This window comes from Gadus chalcogrammus, chromosome 4 (assembly GCF_026213295.1).
Source record: "Gadus chalcogrammus isolate NIFS_2021 chromosome 4, NIFS_Gcha_1.0, whole genome shotgun sequence".
NCBI lineage: Eukaryota > Metazoa > Chordata > Actinopteri > Gadiformes > Gadidae > Gadus > Gadus chalcogrammus.
The window spans coordinates 6253028-6272687 of NC_079415.1; the positions used below are offsets into that span (position 1 = coordinate 6253028).

General features: G+C 48.6%; 2 protein-coding genes across 2 annotated transcripts; one reads left to right on the forward strand and one right to left on the reverse strand.

The window, feature by feature from the left end:
- Nucleotides 1-350: 350 nt before the first annotated feature.
- LOC130380503 (bestrophin-3-like) lies at nucleotides 351-7728 on the reverse strand. The gene is made up of 13 exons (XM_056587731.1): nucleotides 7577-7728; nucleotides 6896-6990; nucleotides 6419-6506; nucleotides 5452-5597; nucleotides 4882-5036; nucleotides 4270-4347; nucleotides 3692-3844; nucleotides 3281-3361; nucleotides 2516-2667; nucleotides 1838-1928; nucleotides 1285-1412; nucleotides 1004-1178; nucleotides 351-710 (listed from the first exon to the last, which is right to left on the reverse strand). The coding sequence occupies exons 1-13, from the start codon at nucleotides 7726-7728 to the stop codon at nucleotides 351-353; spliced, it is 1854 nt and encodes a 617-aa protein (XP_056443706.1).
- Nucleotides 7729-10356: 2628 nt separating this feature from the next.
- On the forward strand, nucleotides 10357-19514 carry LOC130381833 (tetraspanin-8-like). Its single transcript, XM_056589617.1, has 9 exons — nucleotides 10357-10447; nucleotides 10861-11010; nucleotides 14065-14127; nucleotides 16155-16274; nucleotides 16861-16935; nucleotides 17147-17242; nucleotides 17860-17982; nucleotides 18403-18486; nucleotides 18677-19514. Exons 2-9 carry the CDS (start codon nucleotides 10954-10956, stop codon nucleotides 18746-18748), a joined length of 690 nt encoding a protein of 229 aa, XP_056445592.1. The 5' UTR covers nucleotides 10357-10447; nucleotides 10861-10953; the 3' UTR covers nucleotides 18749-19514.
- Nucleotides 19515-19660: the final 146 nt, after the last annotated feature.

Consider the following 19660-nt stretch of genomic DNA (forward strand, 5'->3'; position numbering starts at 1 on the left):
AGAACATCACATGAGATACGAGTCCAGCAATTCTGGTAGCAGGGCCACAACAATAAGCCAACAATAACCTAATGGCGATGATCAAAATACTAATATCACACAATCAGTCCACAAACTAGAACAGGAATAATTTGTACATTCAAAAATATTGTGTAGCATTTTGCACTTAAAACACAAGTTTCCCTCAAGTTCAAATCCTATCGACTTCCACATAGAGTGATGGGGGAACTCAGTAGCCAATCACAGGCTGTGGGGCGGTGCCTGAGCTCTGTGATTGGTCGTGGGATTGGTTGTCTGGACTGTCATTGGTTTCTTTCTACTGCGTGTGCTCAGCTGCAGGCTTGAAAGGTCTAAGGCAGCCCCCCGGCCAGGCCCTGCAGGTCGGCCTCCTGGGGGCCCGCCTGCCAGGGGCCCGCATGGCTCTGGGCGACGGTGCCCTCCTGGATCTGGGCGACGGGGCCGGGGTCCTCCAGGGGGCCCTTCTGGCTCAGGGCTCCGGGGTCGGGTGAGCCGGGGTCCCTGTAGAGGTCCCCCCCCCTCCTCTCCAGGCCCGTGGGGCTGGGCAGGCTTCGTACCGACAGCCTGGATGACTTTCTGGAGAACTGGAAGGAGGTCTGGCGGCCCCGGGGCCCCGTGGGCCGCGCCGGGACCCCCCCGCCGCGGGGGTCCCGGTCTTTAGGGATGCTCCAACGAAACCTCTTAGGACCCAACTGGGTGAGAGAGGTGGAGCAGAGAGAGATACAGCTGGAGGGGGGAGGGAGGGAGGGGGGGAGAGAGAGAGAGAGAGAGAGAGAGAGAGAGAGAGAGAGAGAGAGAGAGAGAGAGAGAGAGAGAGAGAGAGAGAGAGAGAGAGAGAGAGAGAGAGAGAGAGAGAGATCAGTCAAAGTCTCTTCTAGTCTAAAGAATTAAAGAAGTCCACGAGCCAGAGGAGGAGTGTGGAGGGGCTGAGGTACCTGCCGCTGTCCCCTTTCGGAGCCGTCTGTGCTGGGGAGGCCGAGTCTACCTGAGGCCCAGGCTTCCGGGAGGCCGAGGGGGTGATGACAACCTTGGGGAGTTGGGGGGGTGCTTGGGAGTCCCGGGAGATGGGGCTGCTGAGCTCTCTCAGCGTGTCCAAGGTGTCTCCTTGAGAGGGGAGGGGTGTGTGGGGCGGAGCCCGGCCCTCCCCACCGGGGTGGACCCTGAGGTAAGGGGGGTTAAAATGGACCAATAAGGTACCTGGAGTGGTTTAAACTTTAAACTGACCTATAAGGTACCTGTAGTGGTTTAAACTAACCAATAGGGTACCTGTAGTTGGGCATGAAGGGGAAGAAGGTTCCGGTGGCGTCGCTGCTGTGGCGTTTGAACCCGGGTCGCGGGGGGACCAGCTCTGGAGGCTCCTGGACGCTGAGCATTCGCCGGACGTGACCCAGGACCTGGAGATACACCGGGACCATGGGTTAGAGCTCCCCCCTCTGTGGACCGCATGTCACTGTTCCTGTACTACAGGTGCTCTACAGGTGCACTACAGGTGTACGACAGGTGTACTAAAGGTGTACTACATGTGCACTAGAGGTTTACCACAGGTGTACTACAGGTGTGTTACAGGTGTACTATAGGTGTACCACAGGTGTACTACAGGTGTGCTACAGGTGTACTACAGGTGTATCAAAGGTACACCGCAGGTGTATCACAGGTGTTTCACAGGTGTACTACAGGTGTACTAGAGGTGTATTACAACGATGGTTGGCTGGTTAAGCTCAGGTGAGTCGGCAGGTAATAAATCAGCACAAGTAGAACTGGTGGATTTTTAGGCACCAGTGGCCAATGGGTCAAAATTGGAAGAAAATGTATGCATTACCGAATCTTGACGATGAGCAGAAACAGATTCCTGTTGCCGCGGGCGACCGTCTGTCAGATCCGCCTCATCAAACTGAAGGATATCAGACAGTCTGGAGGAGGGGAGAGGAGAGCTGGTTATGAGGAGCGTACCAATAGGGGGACTGGAGGGGTTATGAGGACCGTACCACCAGGGGGCCTGGGGGGGTTATGAGGAGCGTACCACTAGGGGGCATGGAGGGGTTATGAGGACCGTACCACTAGGGGGCCTGGAGGGGTTATGAGGACCGTACCACTAGGGGGCCTGGAGGGGTTATGAGGACCGTACCAATAGGGGGACTGGAGGGGTTATGAGGACCGTACCACCAGGGGGCCTGGGGGGGTTATGAGGAGCGTACCACTAGGGGGCATGGAGGGGTTATGAGGAGCGTACCACTAGGGGGCCTGGAGGGGTTATGAGGACCGTACCACTAGGGGGCCTGGAGGGGTTATGAGGACCGTACCAATAGGGGGCATGGAGGGGTTATGAGGAGCGTACCACTAGGGGTCCTGGAGGGGTTATGAGGACCGTACCACTGTCTGTTTGTATGGGTGCATGCAGCATGTGTGTGGTTGTATGTTGAGGTGTTGTGTTGTTGAGCTGGTGTGTGTTGTGGGTTGTTTGTGTTGTTTTGTTGTGTGCTGGGGGTGGGGGTCGTACCCCATGTCGGTGGTGGAGCCCAGGAAGGAGGGGATGCAGTAGTCGGCGGCGGCCACCGTGTAGGGGGGCTGGGCGGCCGCGTCGTCCCAGTATATGTCCCGGGTCAGATGGGGCATGTTCATGTGCATCTCATCCACTGCCAGCAGGGACACCTGGAAACATCTGGATCAGACACCTGGAAACATCCGGATAAACCTGCTGTACAAGATCTGGTCAGACACCTAGAAACATCATGATCGGACACCTAGAAACATCTGGATGAACCACCTGATAACATCTGGATCAGAGACCTGTTAACATCTGGATCAGACAGCTGATAACATCTGGATGAACCACCTGATAATATCTGGATCAGAGACCTGTTAACATCTGGATCAGACAGCTGATAACATCTGGATGAACCACCTGATAACATCTGGATCAGGCACCTGGTAACATCTGGATCAGACACCTGGTAACATCTGGATCAGACACCTGGTAACATCTGGATCAGACACTTTGAAAGATTTGGATCAGACATCTGGAAACATCTGGATCAGACACCTGGAAACATCTGGATCAACCACTTGATAGCATCTGGATCAACCCCCTGATAACATCTGAATCAGCTACCTGATATTATCTGGACCAGACACCTGATAACATCTTAATCAGACACCCGATCACATCTGGATCCGACACTTGATAACATCTGGATGAGACACTTGATAGTATCTGGATCAGACACCTGATAACATCTGGATCAGACACCTGGCCGCTGTCTACCTGCAGGTTGCGGTCGATGATCCAGTTGGTCTCGAAGTCGTCATCATCCTCGCCGAACGGGTTGATGAGCTGCTCCGCTACCTAGCAACCGCAGAGACAGGTCACATGACCTTGATCTGAGTTTGTTTTTATGTGTGTGTGCGTACTTGTATTTGTGTCTATGTGCGTGTGTGTGTGTGTGTGTGTGTGTGTGTGTGTGTGTGTGTGTGTGTGTGTGTGTGTGTGTGTGTGTGTGTGTGTGTGAGTGTGTGTGTCTGTGGGTGTGTGTGTTAGGTGAGTATTTGTGTGTTTGTGTGTGCGTGTGTATGTGTTTGATTATTTGTATGTGTGTGTGTGCGTTTTAGGTGTGTATTTGTGTTTACGTGTGTGCTTGTGTGCTTGTGTGCGTGTGTGTGTGTGTGTTGGGGGGACCTTTAGCCATCCAGAGTAGAAGAAGAACTGCAGCAGGGTGAAGATGGGGACGTAGAGGTCGAGGTCGTTACCCGGGTAACCCTGGGAGGGGTCAAGGAACTGCCGGCCAATCAGACACGCGATGAAGAAGGTATAGACCGCCAGAGTCACCACCTACACACACAAACAAACACACACGCACACGCACAAATACGGACAGACACACACACGTACAAATAAGCACACACACACACACATACACACACACACACACACATACAAATGCGCACATACACACACATTCAAATACACACACACAAACACAAATATTCTGTGAGTGAGAATAATGAGGGTAATTAAGGAAGTCTTAAACCCGGGTTGAAATAGATCCGGTGTGAGTGTGTATCTGTATTTGTGTGTGTGTGTATCTTTGTGTGTGTTTGTGCACAAAGGATTATGGCAACCAGACATAACAGAAGTCGTAACCATCACAACATTATACAATTATTGAGAGAGAGAGAGAGAGAGAGAGAGAGAGAGAGAGAGAGAGAGAGAGAGAGAGAGACACGCACACAGAGAGACAGAGAGAAAGAAAGTACCTGTGTATAAACCAGGGGGATTCCAACCCAGTCGTACCCAAACAGCGTGGAACACCAAGTTCTGAACTTATTCATTTCCTACAGAGACAGACATGCAGGCAGACGGGCAGAAAGACAGATAATCAAAGATCGACGTGTGGGGACCCTTCTGTTCCACCCAGCAGTCAGAACCTTACTTAACCTCAGCTCCATTGAGGTCAGAGGATCCTCAACCTCAACATGTAGAACTGAACCTTGTTTGGTTTGCCGAACACTGACTGTAAGTCTCTTTGGACCGGACTGAATGGTTCAAACATCGACACTAAAAGGCTTTTCCATGAGGACTAGAGTCTCCATGAGGACTAGAGTCTCATGAGGACTAGAGCATAGAGTCTCCATGAGGACTAGAGTCTCCATGAGGAGTAGAGTCTCATGAGGACTAGAGCCTAGAGTCTCCATGAGGACTAGAGTCTCATGAGGTCTAGAGTCTCGAGTCTCCATGAGGACTAGAATCTCCATGAGGACTAGAGTCTCATGAGGGCTAGAGTCTTGAGTCTCCATGAGGACTAGAATCTCCATGTGGACAAGAGTCTCCATGAGGACCCTGCAGTGAGGACCAGTTGTGAGCCGGACCTTGAGGATTGCCTGCAGGTCCACGCTGTCCTGGATGCGGCCCTCCTTGCGGGCCTTTGCGGCCAGGTTGGTGAACCAGACCACGGGGACCCAGTACTTCAGGTGAGGAGAGTTGATGTTCTCAAACAGCTTCCGCTCCTCAGGAGTCATGAAGCCTGAGGAGGAGAGGGGGGGAGGGGAGATGAGGCCACACCTGGTCCACACTTGGACCAGGTGTGTACTAGTTGTGCACCAGTTGTGTACCAGGTGTTTGTGTTGACTAGGTGTGGGTGTGGACCAATACCAGGTGTACACCAGGTGTGCACCAGGTGTACACCAGGTGTGGACCAGGTGTATACCAGGTGTGGACCAAGTGTGGACCAAGTGTGGACTTGGTGTGCACCAGGTGTGGACCAGGTGTGTAACAAATGTGGACTAGGCGTGGACCAGGTGTGGGCCAGGTGTGGACCAGGTGTGCGCCAGGTGAGGACCAGGTGTGCACCAGTTGTGCACCAGGTGTTCACCAGGTGTGGACCAGGTGTGGGCCAGGTGTTCACCAGGTGTGGACCAGGTGTGCTCCAGGAGACCCACCTGCCTCCACCACGTGCTCGATGGTGGGGAAGCGCTTGCAGACGGTGGTGCTCACGGAGCGGAAGATGAGGATGGAGGTGAGGTTGACGTAGCGCATCATGGTCCGACGGAGCAGCCGGCCGTACTCATCCCGGCCCTGGACACAGCTGGAGACAGAGAGACAGGTGGCAGGCAGACAGACAGACAGACAGACAGACAGACAGACAGACAGACAGACAGACAGACAGACAGACAGACAGACAGCTGGAGACAGAGAGACAGGTGGCAGACAGACAGACAGACAGACAGACAGACAGACAGACAGACAGACAGACAGACAGACAGACAGACAGACAGACAGACAGACAGACAGACAGACAAACAGCTGGAGACAGAGAGACAGGTGGCAGACAGACAGACAGACAGACAGACAGACAGACAGACAGACAGACAGACAGACAGACAGACAGACAGACAGACAGACAGACAGACAGACAGACATACATACAGCTGGAGACAGAGAGACAGGTGGCAAACAGACAGACAGACAGACAGACAGACAGACAGACAGACAGACAGACAGACATACAGCTGGAGACAGAGAGACGGGTGGCAGACAGACAGGTGGAGACAGACAGACAGACAGACAGACAGACAGACAGAAAGACAGACAGACAGACAGACAGACAGACAGACAGAGAGACGGGTGGCAGACAGACAGACAGCTGGAGACAGAGGGACAGGTGGCAGACAGACAGGTGGAGACAGGCTGACAGACAGACAGACAGACAGACAGACAGACAGACAGACGGACAGACGGACAGACAGACGGACGGACGGACGGACGGACGGACGGACGGACGGACGGACGGACGGAAGGACGGACGGACAGACGGACAGACGGACAGACGGACAGACGGACAGACGGACAGACGGACAGACAGACAGACAGACAGACAGACAGACAGACAGACAGACAGACAGGTACCTGGTGATAAGGAACATGAGTCTATCAGGCCAGGGCAGATTGATAAACTGGTTCCACCAGCGATTCACCACCAGAGTCACATAGAAACCTGTAGGAAGGGGGTAGACAGTCCAGATCATGTGAACATTAGGGTTCGACCCGAGAACTTTTCAGCTGGAAGTCGAACAACAACATAATCCCCCCCAAGCACACCCACCCATACTAATGCACAGCTAATGAGATCCCTCCATCCCTTCCTCTCTCTGACTCCCTTTCTCTCTCATTTCCTGTTCATTTGCAGCAGGAAGTTGTAATGACTTCATCCTCTGGTCCCAGAAGGTTTACAACACACCCCGATGTTCTTTCTGCCCTCTCCCCCCTCTCCTCCTCCTCTCCATCCTCTCCCCCCTCTCCCTTTCTCCCTGTAATGAGTGAGGCAGACAGAGAGACAGACGGACAGACAGACACTCAGACAGAAGGGCAGACACTCAGACATACCCAGGATGAAAGTGACTGGTATCTGCTCAGCGTATCTGTCACAGTAAAGGCTGAGCTTCTCAAAGAACCTCTTCTGGTCGACAGACAAGACAAACCTGGAGGTACACACAGATATCACTCGAATTGATATAGTACTACCAGGAGACAATACAAACTACCACAGTACCAAGACTACCACAGTGCTAACATATAACATGAGATATTACAAGCCCAGTAAGCAGGACACTAGCACAGGGTGGCTATTCACCTTTAGCCTGCTAACAGAGAGGCCAGGGTACGTGTATAATGCTAACATAGATGGTTGGATATCAGCGGCATTCTACCAGACAGGCTAGGGCATCTTGAGCATGCTATCAGAAAGGCTGGACTACCTGAAGAATTCTAACAGAGATGCTAGGCTACCTTTAGCATGCTAACAGAGGGATTAGGTTACCTGAAGCATGCTAACAGGGAGGCTAAGCTACATGTAGCATGCTAAAAGGGAGGCTAGGCTAACAGGGAGAGCAGGGTATATTTTGCATGCTAACAGAGATGCTCGAGTACCTATAGCAGCCTAATAGATCTACCTGTAACATTCTAACAAGAAGGCTAGGCTAACATATGGCTTGGCTCTACTAGTAGGGAGGCTAACATTGAGGATGGGCTAAAAGGGAGGCTAGGCTAACAGGGAGGCTAAGCTACCTGTAGACCAGGCTGAGGACGATGTAGAGCAGGGCGAAGATGAAGAACTCTCGGTAGAGCAGCTTGTAGATGCTGCCCCTCCACCGCAGCAGCAGGCGATGGAAACCAAAGAATGTAGCATTAGCAACCCTACTGGAGTAGGTCACAGTCATAGTCTCTCTACAGAGAGAGAGAGAGACTGACTGAGAGAGAGACAGGAAGGAGGACAGATGGAGATAGACAGAAAGAAAGAAAGGGGAGAGATAAATGTAGACACACAGAGAGACAGAGAGACAGACACAAACACAGACAGAGAGACAACCGACAGACAGACGGACAGACAGAGAGACCGACAGACAACCAGTCAGACAGACAGGCAAACAGAAAGATAGACACAGATAGATAGATGGATAGATGGATAGATGGATAGATGGATAGATGGATAGATGGATAGATGGATGGATAGATGGATAGATCGATAGATGGATAGATAGATCGTTAGATAGTCCAAAAAGTCTGATTTGTTCTCAATGCAACCAGTGGCTGGCTCTATGTCTCTCTCTCTCTCCCTCTCTCTGTCCCCCCTCTCTGTCTCTCTCTCTCTCTCTCTCTCTCTCTCTCTCTCTCTCTCTCTCTCTCTCTCTCTCTCTCTCTCTCTCTCACCCTTTCTCTCTCATTTTTAACTCACTCTCCCTGATGCTCACCGATTCCCAAGTAATCTGAATGGTACACACACGCGTTTGTGTGTGTGAGTGTGTCTGAGTGTGTGAGTGTGTGTGAGTGCATGTTTGCGTGTGTGTGTGTGTGTGTGTGTGTGTGTGTGTGTGTGTGTGTGTGTGTGTGTGTGTGTGTGTGTGTGTGTGTGTGTGTGACATTAATGTAATATGAGGTAAACATTTATGAACAGAATCACAGGTATCAAACTAGCCATCTCTCTCTCTCTCTCTCTCTCTCTCTCTCTCTCTCTCTCTCTCTCTCTCTCTCTCTCTCTCTCTCTCTCTCTCTCTCTCTCTCTCTCTCTCTCAATTCAATGCAAAAAGCTTTATTGGCATGACTATTGTGGTAAACCACACAGTGTTGCCAAAGCATTACAGTGCTAGAAATATTATGCATGATAACAAAAGAGAACGTCAGAACAATCTGTGCATATAACAACCTATAACAATGTAACATAACATACAGATGTACATGTGTAGGCCTACATATAGAAATAATAGTAATATTATAATAAAATTGAACGAATGTAAAGAGAAGCTACATAAAACACATTATAGGTTACGAATAATCCTTAAAATAAACCAAAATAAAACAGTGAGGCCTGGTGTAGAATGTCATTCTCTCATGTCGTTGCCAGCTGAAATAAACTGTCCCGTGAGGACAGAGCTCTCTTTTCTCTCTCCCATTAACATTTTTAGTTGGTCTACATGGGTTTATAAAATGTGGGTGTTTTTGGCCGAATTTGCTAAAATATATTTAGCAGACATTTTTGAATTTGGGGCAGTGGAGGAGGAAGTGCTGCTCGGTCTCTACAGCAGCTTCTTCACACAGCTGGCACAGCCGCTCCTCTTTGGGCAACCATGATTTCTTAGGTCGGCCTGTTTCTATGGCCAGGCTGTGAGCACTCAGTCTGTAATTTGTTAACATCACTCTGTGTCCGACAGCTACAGTGTACTGTTGATTTAGGGAGAGATAACACTGCATTTTTCTCTGTTTGTGTGTTTTAGTGATCCAATGTGTGAGGTTGGTTTGTTTCTGATGTGTTACAATTTGGTTGAGTCTAATTGATATGTTCTCCGACTGGTCCTGAGGCAGAGCAGAGGGGGAACCTGTCTGTGGACAGTGCCTCAGGACCAGCTGAGTGAGGGGAGTCCTGTTCATCTCTTGGCTTTGCAGGGCTTTGTGATGGAAGGAGTGGGGGTCACTTTGCTTTAGATGTAGCCAATATTTAATTGATCGTTTTTGGATTTTTAATAGCAGGGGATACTGGCCTAATCAGCTCTGCAGGCGTTGTTAATGGTTGTCCTGTGTACCTGCAGAATGCTTTTACAAAATTCAGTGTTTGCAATTTGCAAAATGTTTTTCTCATTGGTCAAAAAGTTTGTTTGTTTGTGGGCCCCACACTTCACTTCCATAGAGCAGGATGGGTTCAATTATTGCTTCAAGTAGTTTGAGCCAAATTAGAATTGGAATCTGAATGTAATCTCTCTCTCTCTCTCTCTCTCTCTCTCTCTCTCTCTCTCTCTCTCTCTCTCTCTCTCTCTCTCTCTCTCTCTCTCTCTCTCTCTCTCTCTCTCTCTCTCTCTCAATCTATCAATCTAAATATATAACATCACTAATCAAACTCCAAGATCTTTGTGATAAAATAAACCTTGGTGAGTTCATTTAGGTTTAAGAATCACATTCTTCACTAGTTTGATCATAAATCAGCTTGATCACACTAATGTATATTTCAGAAAGTAGCATACACAACCTTGTCAATAATGTTTGCAGATATCGTCGCACCATTTAAACTACAATACTCTTGTGATTGTATTTGTATATTTGTATAGTACTGTGGTCCTGTACTTTCTGCCGGGACAATATATTGTATAGATATTGTATCTATATTTGATATCTATTCATATGTTTTACTTATGTTTTTTGTGTCAGAATGCATTCAGGGTCATTAGGAGCCGTGGTGAACGGACAGACGTCGGCCCCTAGTGGCCGCTGGGAGGTTAGGCGCCTTGATTGTCAGGTGCGTCTCCCGCAGTCTACTTCTCCAGCTGCTGTCAGTAAGCGTGATATCACACACCAGTGATCTAACTGGTCGAGCAGGTCGAAGTCCCGCCCCCCGGCACACCTTGCTGCCCGCCGAGTCCTCAGCTCAGTCGGAGTGGAGACGGAAGAGAGGTGAGTTATTAGGAAATACTCTCATTTAAATTCTACAACTTAAGTAGTTGGCTTTGTATGTTTTCAAATGCTTGGGGAGAAATATTTGAAAGACAGATTTAGAGTATTGCTTAGTTCATGTTTGTCGTGTTTGTTTTATTTTGATAATTGGATTAGCAATTTCCTATCGTATGATTATTTTTCATAGTGTTGTTTAAAATAGATGGTTTAAAGTTTAAGGCTCCGAATTGGTTAATATCTACATAGTAATTTGTGAGCAACACATGATAGGCCAACTTAACTACACACATTACTACACAGGTACTGCTGTACACTGACCCGACTGCGCATGTGCTGCTGCTGCTGCTACAACCAGTTTGGTTGTCATTCCTGTCACTTTGTCCTCAAGTGGTTTCACTCCCATCCTCATTCAGAGAGCAGAACCAGGAGAAGAATAAGGATCAGAACCAGGACTAGAACCTGAACCAGAGAGCTGAACCAGAACCTGAACCAGCTGGACCGCGGCCATGGCTGTAAATAAGACCATCAAGTACCTGCTCTTCTTCTTCAACTTCCTGTTCTGGGTGAGCAGATCTCTGAGGCGCCTCAGTGCTCCTCGTGCGGGTCTGATGGTTCGGTGAGGGAGGGAAAGTACAGGATCGCTAGTAGGATGGGAAATAAACAGAATATGTTTACAGAGTCAAGGTTGGAGATGGTCCAATTGTTACTGTCTGGGACAAAGAAAGTGGAATTTAGTGACTTGGTGAAGAGTAGTACGGCATGCTACCGCTATATGCTAGCATAATGCCAAAATAATGCTCTGTGTATTGGTCTGTGGCTTCATGTCATGTTAAGCACCACTTTTTAAAGACGTGTTTGGGTGTGTTGTGCTGTGTGTGTGTGTGTGTGTGTGTGTGTGTGTGTGTGTGTTCTGGTTGTGTGTGTTCTTGGTGTGGTTTCTACATTCCTGGGCGTGACCACCTGCTAGGAGAGGGGGTGGGGGGGGGTGTTAAACTGAGCCCACTCCTTTATTCCTACATCATTAGATGCTTGAAACACTAACATGATGGTGGGCTTCTGAAAATGCATTCTGAGCTCAACATGGGACACACAAACAGCAGAGTGGATGAGAGGTCCTGGAGGTGGCTGTGGTCGGAGATGGGGAATCTGCAGATCCGAGGGAGCTAGGGAGCAATGGAGCTTGTTCCGCCATCCATGTTTGGCAACGTGCCAGACTTGAAGGTGTGTTGCATAGTTGTGATTAATGACAATACAAATACAAGAGTCGCAGGGTAGCCTCCCGTCCCTAGTCCAGTTGCACCACCGGGGGTTGTGTTAGTGCGCTAGCCCGTTTGTTAGAGCTAATGGTTTGGTGGGTAATGCTTTGGAGTGTGATGGTTTGGAGGGTGATGGTATGGAGGGTACTGATGGTGGCCGTGTTTGGTTACAGTAAGAGCCTTTTGAGTCGAAGCTAATGAAATCAGGGCCACTCTGCTGCAGGACCACAGCAGGACTTGGGCCAAACGCGTCCTTCAAAACATTCTTAGCATTGACGGGAAACCACTGGGGATGGCCCACACTGTGGTTTGACCCCCGGACCACACTGTGGTTCGACCCCCGGACCACACTGTGGTTCGACCCCCGGACCACACTGTGGTTCGACCCCCGGACCACACTGTGGCATGGACCACGCTCCAACACACTCTGGGCAGTAACACCTTCAATGCGGAATAAAGGTGGAGAAGGGCTGTACATTTACACCTTCAACACTGAATAAATATATATGTGTGGAGCTCTGTCTGGGCGGTGTGTGCGGACATGTGGAGCTCTGTCTGGACGGTGTATGTGGAACTTTGTGTGGGCGGTGTGTGGAGCTCTGTCTGGGGTGTTTGTGTGGAGCTCTGTCTGGGCAGTTTGTGTAGACGTGTGGAGCTCTGTCTGGACAATGTGTGTGTGGTCTTGTTGAGCTCTGACTCGGTGTGACTGTGTGTGGTCCTGTGAAACTCATTTTCTTAAATGTCTTGGTGTTGAACTCCAGCTGATCGAGCAGGCACTGGCTCTTTAATGTTTCTCTGCTCGTGTTGTTCGGTAACATCCCAATACCTTCTGTGATGTGGTACCGTCGTGTCCCCGAGGCACTGGGAGGGCAGACCAGACACCAGAAGGGAGGAAAATGGCTCAGGAGGTGCGGGTTCACTGGCATCCGGAAGGTTGCTAGTTCAAACCCCGGTTTTGAGGTGTCCCTGAGCAAGAAACCTAACACTCAATGCTCCCAAAGGGGTGAATGTGAGGCAGTTGAATTCCTTTTTCTTGATCCCTAAGGCTGGCGGAAGCAGTGTATAATGAAGCGCTATGGAACTGGACGATCAGGAAAGCAGAACCAGATTGTGCCAGATGTGTACACAGTTATTGTGGAGACAATGCAGGCAACCCATTTATTGACTTGAACCGCGGACGCACCCTGTGTGTGTGTGTGTGTGTGTGTGTGTGTGTGTGTGTGTGTGTGTGTGTGTGTGTGTCAGCAGGAGTCTAGTTGATACTCGGACAGTATCACCAGGGGCCGTGGAGACTAATGTCTCTGCACACTGGGGTGTGCAGCCTTTAACTCCTCGTGTTTTGGAAGGTTTACCTGTGGTTGAATGAAGGGTTTAGCAGGGGATTAGGTTAGTTAGTTGACCATTTGCTGTGAGGTTTGCATGTGCAACGCAGTTTGAACTGATGCATTTATATTGAGATAGAAATTAGCAGGAAACTCCAGCTCAGAGAGGAACCAGCCCAGTCAAAGAGGATCTGAAACCAATCGTGGCCGTCGAGGGTTTATATCAACAATATTATCTACCATGGAAACATGACTACCATATGGGCTCAAGTCATGAGGGCTTTATCTGGGACAGTTGAAGGCATAAGGAGAGACAGTTGAAGGAGACAGTTGAAGGCAGAGGTAGGTGGTTGAAGGCAGAAGTAGAGACAGTTGAAGGCAGAAGTAGAGACAGTTGAAGGCAGAAGGAGAGACAGTTGAAGACAGAAGTAGAGACAGTTGAAGACAGAAGAGACAGTTGAAGGCATTAGGAGACATAGTTGAATATAGGAGAGATGGTTAATGGAGAGACTGTTGAAGGGAGAAGGAGAGACAGTTGAAGGCAGAAGTAGAGACAGTTGAAGGCAGAAGGAGAGACAGTTGAAGGCAGAAGTAGAGACAGGAGAAAAAGTTCAAGATAGGAGAGATGGTTAATGGAGAGACTGTTGAAGGGAGAAGGAGAGACAGTTTAAGGCAGAAGTAGAGACAGTTTAAGGCAGAAGTAGAGACAGTTTAAGGCAGAAGTAGAGACAGTTGAAGACAGAAGAGACAGTTGAAGGCATTAGGAGACATAGTTGAATATAGGAGAGATGGTTAATGGAGAGACTGTTGAAGGGAGAAGGAGAGACAGTTGAAGGCAGAAGGAGAAACGGTTGAAAGAAGGAGAGACAGTTAAAGGAGGGACAGTTGAAGGCAGAAGGGGACAAAGTTGAAGATAGAAGGAGAGATGGTTAATGTAGGGACTGTTGAAGGAGAGACGGTTGAAGACAGGAGGGGAGACAGTTGAAGGAGAGACGGTTGACGGCAGAATGAGAGACAATCTGTCCCTGTATCTGTGCAGGTGAGCGGCTGCATCATCCTGGGAGTCTCCATCTACCTGAAGGTCAGCAAGGATGGAAACGCGGTGAGTGACATCCTGTCCTGTCAGACTCCAGAGGCTCCGCCTCTGAGGCCACTACCTCATCATCATCACATCACCATCACCCCATCAACACCTCTTCATCATGATCTCATCCTGCTCGCACTAATCCACTTACTCTCATCTCTACAAGATTCACAAGATTAACGATCCAACAACATGCTGTCGTGTTGGTTCAGCCTCTCAGTGGCCCCTGAAAACCAGAGGGTTTAGAGAGACCAGAGGGTTTAGAGAGACCAGAGGGTTTAGAGAGACCAGAGGGTTTAGAGAGACCAAGCTGCAGAGACCAGAAGGTCTAGAGGGACCAGGCTGTAGAGACCAGAGGGTTTAGAGAGACCAGGCTGTAGAGACCAGAGGGTTTAGTGAGACCTGGCTGCAGAGACCAGAGGGTTTACAGAGACCAGGCTGTAGAGACCAGAAGGTCTAGAGAGATAGATAGATAGATATATACTTTATTAATCCCGGGGGAAATTCAAGTATCCAGTAGCAGCCGAAAACATACATAAAAACCGTGCAGATGGATGTGCAAAAATACAGATATAAATAAATATAAATAAATAAATAAATAAATAAAATGTCCATTGTTGTTATCTATTGTCCTCCCTGCCTTTACTGGGATGTTGTACAGTCTGATGGCCAGGGGGACGAAAGAGTTTTTTAGTCTATTAGTGGAGCTGGACTGGGACAGCAGTCGGCCACTGAAAACACTCCTCTGCCTGGTGAAGGTGTCATGCAGAGGGACAGTTCTAGTTTCAGTTAGAGCAGGGGTTCTCAAAGTTTTGACAGCTGAGGGCCAATTTAGGAACCCAGAATTTGACTGATGGCCGCCAAAGTAAAAAATTAGGCAGGAAACGCCGTCAGCATCCCAGTGGTGAAAAAAAACATTGCACCGTGGACCTCTGGGAGTGAGGTCAAGTGAGGTCTAAATCACAAAACTGAGGTTCATCCTTTCAAAGTAATGTACAGCCGTATTAAAACTAACAAATGTAACAGGATTTAATTGAAAGCTAGAGAGTGTCGACTTTGGTCTTTATATTTATTCATTTTTGTTCAAATTAATATTTATATAATAAAAAAAAATAAAGCCTGCAAGGACATCTGTATGTCCTTGCGGGCCGCCAGGACATCTGTATGTCCTTGCGGGCCGCCAGGAATGTTTCTGCGGGCCACCATTGGCCCGCGGGCCGCACTTTGAGAACCAATGGTCTAGAGGGACCGGGCTGTAGAGTGTCTTGAGGGACCAGGTCCTAGGGTCTAGAGGGACCGGACTGGAGGGTCTAGAGGGACCGGGCTGTAGAGTGTCTTGAGGGACCAGGTCCTAAGGTCTAGAGGGACCGGGCTGGAGGGTCTAGAGGGACCGGGCTGGAGGGTCTAGAGGGACCGGACTGGAGGGTCTAGAGCAGGGATGGGCAACTTTCATGATAAAGAGGGCCACATTTTTCATCATAACCATCAGAGGGCCACATGACTGCACACTTCAACTAAACGTGAGCTGAGAGAAGCTACACAATTTTGAATTTGGTATATATGATTTCCTGTATTCTGGTGCATTTTGGGGATGGCCACTACCTAAAAAATCATCCAGAATCATAACCTATGTACGGTATGTTAATTGAACAAACATACATTAATTTCATGTTTTCCATGCTCAAACAGCCACACGAATGGTCAGTATTTTTATCAGTGCAAAGGGCTCACATACATCATCATACAATGAAGTCAAAAAACTGAAAAACAGTGGCCCAACATTAAGTGCAACAACTCAATGAACTCAAACCCAACAAGCAGTTGTAGTAGTTGTAGTGGCGACTTAAGTGGATATCTTTAATGACTGATATCGCTTCTAAGCAAACTAGACGCATGGGTTTGCCTTCGAATCCTATGAATTCTTTTCATCTTTCTTGACCGAGTTTTCTGTAACTTGATCAATTATTATTATTTATTTCTAGAGGGACCGGGCTGGAGGGTCTAGAGGGACCGGGCTGTAGAGACTAACGCTGTCTGTGCTCCAGGTCACGGGCGAGGCGCTGCCCGGGGTGGGCCTGATGATCGCCATCGGGGTCATCATCATGCTGCTGGGCTTCCTGGGCTGCTGCGGGGCCATCAGGGAGAACCGCTGCCTGCTGCTGCTGGTACTGGGACGCCAGCAGGACTCTGTAGACCACCAGGACTCTGTAGACCACCAGGACCCTGTAGACCACCAGGACTCTGTAGACCACCAGGACTCTGTAGACCACCAGGACCCTGTAGACCACCAGGACCCTGTAGACCACCAGGGCTGTAGACCATCAGGACCCTGTAGACCACCAGGACTCTGTAGACCACCAGGACCCTGTAGACCACCAGGGCTGTAGACCATCAGGACCCTGTAGACCACCAGGACTCTGTAGACCACCAGGACTCTGTAGACCACCAGGACCCTGTAGACCACCAGGACTGTAGACCATCAGGACTCTGTAGACCACCAGGACTCTGTAGACCACCAGGACTCTGTAGACCATCAGGACCCTGTAGACCATTAGGACGGACTGTTGCTCTGTAGACCAGCAGGACTGACTGGTACCCTGTAGATGACCAGGACACTGTATTATTAACTAGAACACATGTATATGTGCTGTACAGTAGTAGTACTTACCGTAAAATGTACCGCTGTTTACGGCTAATGGTATTTACTGTAACATTTCTAGTATTAAGTATTTATATTTTGATGCGTTCCAGTTCTTCATCAGTCTGCTCCTCATCTTCATCCTGCTGCTGGCCGCGGGCATCGTGGCCGCCGTGGACAAGGATAAGGTAAACAGGAAGTGATTTCATCGGTCTGGATGTCGACTGAGTGCCAAATCAATCAACACACTGCTCAAGGTGTGTGTGTGTGTGTGTGTGTGTGTGTGTGTGTGTGTGTGTGTGTGTGTGTGTGTGTGTGTGTGTGTGTGTGTGTGTGTGTGTGTGTGTGTGTGTGTGTGTGTGTGTGTGTGTGTGTGTGTGTGTGTGTGTGTGTGTGTAGGTTAATGACTGGACTAAGGAGCGTCTCAACGACCTCGTTCCTCTCCAAGATCAAACCGCTGAGATCAAGACGGACGTCCAGAAACTAGAGGCAGAGGTGAACATATATATGTATATACTATACGCTAAATACATACTATACACTGTATATGCTATAGATGTAGATATAGAGTGCATACTATATACATAATCCAGTGTATAATGCAGTAAAATGTATATAAATCCAGTGTAGTATGCAGCATTATGTATACATAATCAGTGTATTATGGTTATAATTTCAGTGTATAATGCAGCATAATGTATATACATCCAGTGTTGAATGCAGTGTTAGGGATACATAATCCAATGTATAATGCAGCATTATGTATACATAATTAATTCGATAATGGATACATTATCCAGTGTCAATGCAGAATTATGGAAACATAATCCAGGGTATAATGTCTATAAATCCAGTGTATAATGTATACATAATACAGGGTATAGTGCAGTGTATAAAGTATATATAATGCAGTGTAGAATGCAGTACATAAAGTATATATGATGCATTGTATAATACAGTGTATACTATAAGTATAGTATATGTTTAATGCAGTGTATAAAGTATATATAATGCACTGCATAATGCCGTGTATAAAGTATATATAATGCACTGCATAATGCTGTGTATAAAGTCTATACAGTCCAGTGTATAATCCAGTGACCTGGCTCTAGTTGAAGTGCTGTGGTCTGGCGAAGGGACCAGAGGACTGGGGCGGTGCGATCCCCTCCTCATGTAACTGTAACGACACCAGCCAGCCCTGCAAGACCATCGCCGGCCACATGGTCTACACAACCGTAAGTAGTCCCCTATGGCCCAGTCCCCTACACCCTACACCCTAATCCCCTACACTCTAGTCTCTTACACCCTAGGCTCCAACCCTAAACCCTAGTCTTCGACTTCCTAGTCTCCTAGCCTACAACCTAGTCTCCTACACCCTAGTCTCCTAGCCTACACCTTAGTCTCCTAGCCTAGGTAGAACTCTGTCGGCACTAGTACCAGGTAATGCTCTGTTCAGTAATAGTACCAGGTAGTACTCTGTCAGTGCTAGTACCAGATATTACTGTTTCCAGTAATAGAACCAGGTAGTACTCTGTTCAGTACTAGTACCACGTAGTACTCTGTCATTACTAGTACGAGGTATTACTCTGTCCAGTACTAGAACCAGGTAGTACTCTGTTCAGTACTAGTACCAGGTAGTACTCTCTGTTTTCCAGCCGTGCTCAACCCTTATCATACGGGTCCTGGAGGACAACATGGTGGTGGTGTTGGGGATCGCCTTCGCCATCGCCATCCTGCTGGTACTCACTCACTCACTCACTCACTCACTCACTCACTCACTCACTCACTCACTCACTCACTCACTCACTCACTCACTCACTCACTCACTCACTCACTCACTCACTCACTCACTCACTCACTCACTCAATCAGACACGCACCCACATGCGCACACACTCACTCACTGTTTGTTTAATCTAATTGTGTGCAGATCTTCGGCATGGCGTTTGCGATGACTCTCTACTGCCAGATCGGTAAGAAGGAGGGGCCAACGACGGCCTAGACCACCGAGACTCCGCCCCTCGCCACAGCACAGCCAATGAACTCAGCCCACGTGTTGGTCACGTGACATGATTGAACTCTCGCACTGGTCACTGGGCAGCGTGTTATTAGGTTCATGTATGTTAGCTTCATGTTTAGCTTCTTGTATGTTTAGCTTCATGCATGTTAGCTTCATGCATGTTAGCTTGATGTATGTTAGCTTCATGTATGTTAGCTTCATGTATGTTAGCCTCATGTATGTTAGCTTCATGTATGTTACCTTGTATGTTTCCTGTTTATTACTCACGCTATGTGCTTGAGCACCATGTGCTATCATGCTACTGCGCAGAACCAAGCCATGGTTCCCATCGGGTTCCCATCATTCCCACACATAGTGCATCGTGTGCGCTATGTGTTTTATCTCCACCAAGGGGCAGTGTTCATTATTATTCCCCTCTGTGTTTGTGTCAGCATGTGTGCAAACAGTCTTGGACCGTAGTCTGTCAATACGTTTAGTTTAAGTTCTCTCATCGTTTAAGGTAAATCTACAGCCAATATGCATCTAAATTATACCAACTGTCAGATTCTCTCGCCTCACTGCCTCATGGTGCTCTGTTATCTTGGTTGGTGTTCTTTAGTTTTATGCAAGATTGTGTTGTTGACCTCAGGGGTGACCAGTCCAGCTGGACTGGTTCTCCACTGTCTGTCCAGTTTGAAAGGTCCTCTTGGACGGTGTCTCTCTGAATATAATAAAGTTGATGAAAGCCGTTGATGTCTGTCTGAGTCCAAGTGGAGCTGAAGGGGTCCAGGGCTGCGAGGCCCGGGGGTCCGGAACGCCTTCGCTTTCAGGAACAAAGTTAAAAGGGTGCGTGTAGAAACCCCAGCTTGAGCGTACCCATACCAGGGTTTAAACCCCATCCAGACTACTGTCCAT